We start from the raw sequence: 6188 nt of genomic DNA on the forward strand, positions 1-6188 counted from the left end.
CAAGCTGCTAGCAACATCAGATTAAAAGTAGAAGACAGAAATGTCTATAGAGGATGCAAGAATATTGCCTAAATGAAAGAACAAAAATGAAAATCTATAGTCAGAGCCCACCTAATGGATTGCCAGAAATACAGTTTCATAGACATCTGAAACACATAGTATTTTTAGAATTATTTACTGTTAGGAATACTTGTAGTAAGCCATTTAATAATGAAACTCAGAAATAGTATTTCAAAATACTATAATTTGAATGCACCTTAAAAATAAGTTTTGAATGAATGACTGAATGGTTTCTCTCTAGCCTTTCCTTTAGCTCCTAGAGATGTGATGAGCCTGAGCACAGAGGTCCTATTGAAGTCCCACCTTTGTAGTTAAATCCAGAGGGAAACAAGAACTAAAAACAAAGAAAAGCTGTTACTAATAATCACTATCAGCCAGGGCTGGGTGAGAAAACTAAAAGAGAGTCACAGATTTGCTTTCATGGAGATCCGTTGGCTGCCACATCCCATAGATCGCATGCAGAAGCTGCAGCTGTATTCTAGACTCTCTCTGTAAAGTATCTTCTTTCCATGTCACTAAATGCAGTAATATTTTCTTATCAGTTGTTTATAGTGGGAGAATTTAAACTTTTGTGTCTGCTTCTTTAGAGCAAAGAGGAACTGGGTCCTAGATATGGTGGCTGATTTTAGTAGAATATTAGACAATTGTTACAAAGTTAACCCATAAATGGAAGTCAATCACTAGAAAAAGTTTTTGGTGTTATACTAAAACGCTGCATTTTTTTCCCTTTTCAGCAACAATGTGCATACATTTCTGTTTCAAGGCCAGAGTGATTTGCTGAATTTCTAACACTTTCTTTTCAGCTGGGCATTGTTTTTTGTGCTCACAGGTACACTGCACGTTAATTAGTTTTGTTTACCTATGCATATTTTTTCTTAATTTCACAACAGTATTTTTTGTAATTGACAAAGCAATTTACTGCATGTGTGCTTTCTGCACCCCAGACAAATACTCTAACATGTAGTGCACCTTTCTTTCCAGTTCAGATTGTTACGAAAAGAATTAGTTGTGACTAATTGCCAATTAATTTGCAGTGGTTTTAGGGAGGAGGGGGGAAAACAATTGCACCTACTAATTAAAATTTAAAATATTCCAAAGTGTCATCTTTAGGTGTCTGTGGAATACATAATTTCCATTTTGGTTCTGCACTGGATCTGTAACAACCCTGAGCTTGACAGCTCTATTAATTTAAAACCTCAGTGATACCTATTAGTACAAAACATGAAAAAAACGCCATTAATCATTTATTTTAATTTTGCAGCTCTGTCATTTTCTCGGTATGTTTAAAAATTATGATGACACTGAAATGTTTTCCAATCTACCTGTGTGAAGGGGAAACGGATCACACTACTTAGGAGAGAGGCTAGAGTATATTATTAGAGCTTAATTAATGCCAAACTGATTAGATTTGATTGCACTTTGCACAATAATATTGTTAAGAAATTTATTTAAAAGATGTGTTGCCTAACGCTATGTTTAAAACAACTGGTCTAGATCTGAAGAGATTTTGACCAAAATGCTACATAATGCAAGTCACAGGGTATTTTGTTTAGCACTGCCTACATTCTATAGGTCTTATTCATATCATGATACCCAGTACAGCTCTTGATCACCTATGGGAAGATAAAAGTATTTGGCACTCCTGTGACACAAAGGTGTCGCATCCCTCCATTTCGTGCACAGAGAGAAGCATATGGGCATCTAGACTGTGGGAAAACCCTCATACCCTCAAAACTACCACCATCCAAACCCTGCTGATAGCATGGAAAAAAGTGACCATGGAAAAAATACAGGATTTCTTTCTTTAACATTAATTGAAATATTATAAGCAGAGCTGATTACCTCTGTTTCCAGTTTTCTATTATCATTTAGCATTGTAGTTAGTGCCTGTATTTATAGCACCATGTTCTGTGTTAATAGTAAATATTTAGGCATTCTGTGAAGTCAGGAACAGGAAGGTAACCAGCACATATTGTAGAAAAAGGAACATGAAAGCAAAACTGACTGACCTAAAAGATACAGTTACCACACTAAAATTATTGATGCTCACTGCATTTCATTTAGTGGATGCATTGTATTAAAGTGGCTTCAAGGCATATTTGGAAACTCTGACCTGCTCCTGAGACAAATAAATGTCTGGTTTATTCATTTATAAATATCTTTAGTATCACAAATTCAGGCTTCTCCTTTATCAGAAAATTTGCTATCGACAAGTAGGGAGCAATTGCCATCTCTTCTTTTAAGAATTATGCTTTTTTTTTAATTAGATCTGGCGTTCCTTCCCACAAATACATCATTGGACACATTTTCTAATACTGGAAAGGCAATTTTGAAATTGCAAATGCAGTATTTTCCTGCTAAACCTATTTACTAGATATACCAGCCCTTTAAATTTCTGTGATCATGAACTCATAGGATAAAATCTTGGCTTCAGTTAGTGAATGAGAGTTTTGCCGTTGGCTTCAACAGTTTGAGTTTAGCCTATAATGTTGTGTATCGGGCTTACAACAAAAATCCACGATATCTTAGCAATTCATGTGGCTATTTACTTCCCCCCTAAATGGAATTTTGTTATTTCCTTATTTAGCCTATTTTTAAATATAAATTTGTGCCAAATATGCCAAATAGAAGTTTTTTTCTCCAGCAGCACTTCAGGAACTCCCCTAATTTATGTTTAAAATGTCCTCCAATTTTCTCTAAGTTATTATGTATTTTCAGTAAAACTGAGTAAATTATCTCAAAAATTATTTTCCAGAATTCCATAGTAATTTGTATGAGTATGTTTGTCAGGATATCATCAGTTCCTAAAAATATGTTAGGTTAGGGTTTGAGCTTTTGGGATTTTTTTCTGAGCAATCTCTTTTTCTCATGTATATGTGTGTGTGTGTGTAAATCACAGATTTACCTAGGAAAAATGAAAAACAAAAAAAAAAGGTCTTATTTAAAGCTTTTATAATTGTGCTTCTACTAAAAAAGACATGAGGTTGCTTGCTGAATGAAAGAGAAACTGAATGGTAAAAGTTAGTCTATAGACACTCCATGTGCATGCACACAGAATCTATATACAGCTATAAGTAGTGATTTCTTTATTTTTAACTAAACTAAAACTTTGTTGCTTGTAATTAAAGATTTTTATCTTTTTTTTTTTTTTTTTGGTCCATTTCAGTCTCCCATACAGCACTTTCGGTGTTCAGTCCTACTTTGACCTACAACACTATTTCTCTTTCTGAGACCCTTAGTGCTGCTTCCCATCTCAAAGTGTGTACTGTCACTTGTCACCCAAACTCACAGCACCAACTCTGGCAGTGCTGCCAGTATGAAAACAGAAGCAGAAGTGAGACTCCAGGGCAGAAATGCAACGCCTGAAATTCTTGAGAAAGACAAAATTAGCTGATTTCAGGCAAGGTAGTGCAGTGGTCCAGCATGTATTACAAACATACTGATCTCTTTTTATCACCCAAAGATGACACTTTTTAATTTATTTTTTTTTCAGGAGGAAAATAAGGAATCAGTGGTTATCATTGTTAACCAATGCAATGTTACCAGACACTACCATGCATAAGTAAACAAATATACTTTAAGTTTACACTTTATTTTTGTATTTTCAGAATGTAAAATATATTTTACACCACTGGAATCGTGCCAATTTGTAACAGTTGAAAATATGTCTCAGATAAATACATGTAGGACTCCATCCCCATGCGCATGAGTGCTTAATCATGTTCATGCATCTTAGCTGATCTCAGTTGATAGGATGCAACATACTGAAGAGGTCATGGTCTCTGAAACAGATGGCTCAAGCCAAAAAAGAACATTACAAATGATAAACATTTTCTCAATATGTAATTGCATTCATCCTCAGCAGCATTGAACAGCCCCAATCCAACATGCAATCTGTACGGGGTCTCAGGATTACCTCACCTCTTCATACTAAAGCCATCTTTTGAGCTTTGCTCTTTTATTCATTTTAAGATGGAATTACTTTGATTTACCTCTGAAAGGAAACTCTGAGGCCATTCCTACTGCCACATCATGGCCAGATCTTGCAATAAGCTGAACCCTTATGACTCTCGAAGAATTCGCTCACAGCAGCTGCAGATTACTTCATGTATTGATCCTCAGGATCAGATTGATGTCATCACTGTTCCTGAGCCCAAAATATGTCTTATGAAGCGTGTGAAAGTTACAAAAATCCTTGAGGTGATTTTCCAGGACCAGATCATCAGCTGGTATAAAGTGACATCAATAGAATGACGCCAACTTACCCCAACTACAGATTTGGCTGTCTGAAGTGGTGCCTGAAGCAGAATTTCTTGTGAGAAAATATGTTGATGCCAGTCTTTGAAAGCGAGAGTTATTATCCATGTGAAATTAATCTAGGTTGCCAAAAAAACCCCGTATGCTAAATTTGATACTAATGAACAATGTTGACAAAAACAGGTCACGTATGAAATTTGAGACTAATGAACTAAGGTGGCATGGAAATGAGCATCTGGAGAGTAAAGTAAAGGCTCTAATAGAGTTAAACCAACCCACTCATTCTGTTGAGGTTTTTCTGTTTCTACCTCCTTATAATATAAAGTAAATTTCCACCCCAAGAAATGTCCTGATCTATATTTTAATGAGCCTCTCCACGTGACATACATTTTTTGTTTCATTACTATTAGTGAATGACAAGTGAAGGATATTCATTTTAACTTGAAAATGTCAGCTATGCACTTTAAGAGATATATTTTCCAGTTTTTAATGAGGTGGTGTTTCTTTTTGAAAGAAATACCCATCTCTGATGTGGGTACTATGCAGGTGACAACTGATATTTAATAAGTGATGGTTCTTGTATTAGTCGTAGTTCACTAAAGAAAATGTCTCGGATTGCTTTTGAAAAACTCTTAGCGTCACTAGCCCAAAGGCAAGATGTGACCTTTTTATTACATAATGAGAATCATTTATTATCTTACAATGTATCTTAAAGTCACAGACAAAATGCCACTTTGATAATTGCTTTCAATTAGCTTTGAGCATAGCATACATTCATAAAATGTCTTCTCTAATTTAGACTTGAATTAGAGAAAATTGCAGACATAATCTACTTTAAGGTTGTCTCATTTAAGGTGATTCGTAGTTTTATATCAAAGAAATCAAAACGGGTGGCTTTAGAGCAGTCTTACAAAGTGTTTTAAATAGGCTTTTCAGTATTTGAGTCTATTCTATTAACAATTTATTAACAAATTAGAATGCTAGTTCTTCTTTTGAGCTTTTTTGTGTATTAACTTTTGACTTTCATTCATAATGCTTATTTTGAAATTAAGCAGTGTCATGTGTTAAAAGAGAAGTACAGCTTGATTAGATGTATAAATAAAGCATACAAAGACATAGCTTATACCTTAATAATAGGCAACAGCTTGGTCTGTCAGCATGTATGTCCTTTCCAACTTTTAAATTCTTATTCGTCTTGTAGATATGTAACATATTTAACAGCAGGCAAGAAATCCCACACTCAAAAAGTAAGATCGCATATCGGCATGTATTTTATTGCATATGATTTTTAATATTGATTATGTGTATATTTTAAAGTATTTGTGGAAACAATGATTACACATAGATTGGTTTACTGCATATGTAACATCATTCATGAAAGATACAGGTATTTTCCTTTCGTCTTTGATTAAATGAAGAAGGTTTGGAAGTTGCATATAAAGATAATTCAGGCATCTCAGATACTTGGAATTGAACTAGCTCAAGGGATAACTCTGTTTTTCTTCTTTCTTCCCCCAGATAAAAATTACTCACAAGAACCAAGCCCCCATGTTGATGGGACCTCCTCCAAAAACTGGTCTTTTCTCGTCTATCATCAAAAGAACAAGGAACCACAGCAAGGAATAAGCCTATGTAGTTTAGTTTTTAGAAAACCAGTTAGCTTTGTTGGGCTTTGGAATATTTATGCTGGAAATCTTTCAAGAATTTTAGAATATCTTCTACTTGCAAAATCATGGATTTTGGTTTAACAGTTTCCATAACCAAGCTAATGTAAAACTACGCTATTAGAAAAAAATATTGTCACAGTTTTGTAGGCATTTTGCATGATGAAAGCAGATGTTTACATAAAGTGATACAGCATATTTTTGTTG

The 6188-nt window shown here is 34.5% G+C and overlaps 1 protein-coding gene across 1 annotated transcript in view; it reads left to right on the top strand.

Moving 5' to 3' along the window:
• DGKB (diacylglycerol kinase, beta 90kDa) overlaps positions 1–5943 on the top strand; it is a 329129-nt gene extending 323186 nt beyond the window's left edge. Inside the window, exon 26 of the mRNA XM_009326094.1 lies at positions 5836–5943. Coding sequence (XP_009324369.1) covers positions 5836–5943 — 108 coding nt within the window. The remainder of the gene's footprint in view (positions 1–5835) is intronic.
• The last annotated feature ends 245 nt before the right edge of the window (positions 5944–6188 follow it).

Source organism: Pygoscelis adeliae, unplaced genomic scaffold (genome assembly GCF_000699105.1).
Source record: "Pygoscelis adeliae isolate BGI_AS28 unplaced genomic scaffold, ASM69910v1 Scaffold15, whole genome shotgun sequence".
Lineage (NCBI taxonomy): Eukaryota > Metazoa > Chordata > Aves > Sphenisciformes > Spheniscidae > Pygoscelis > Pygoscelis adeliae.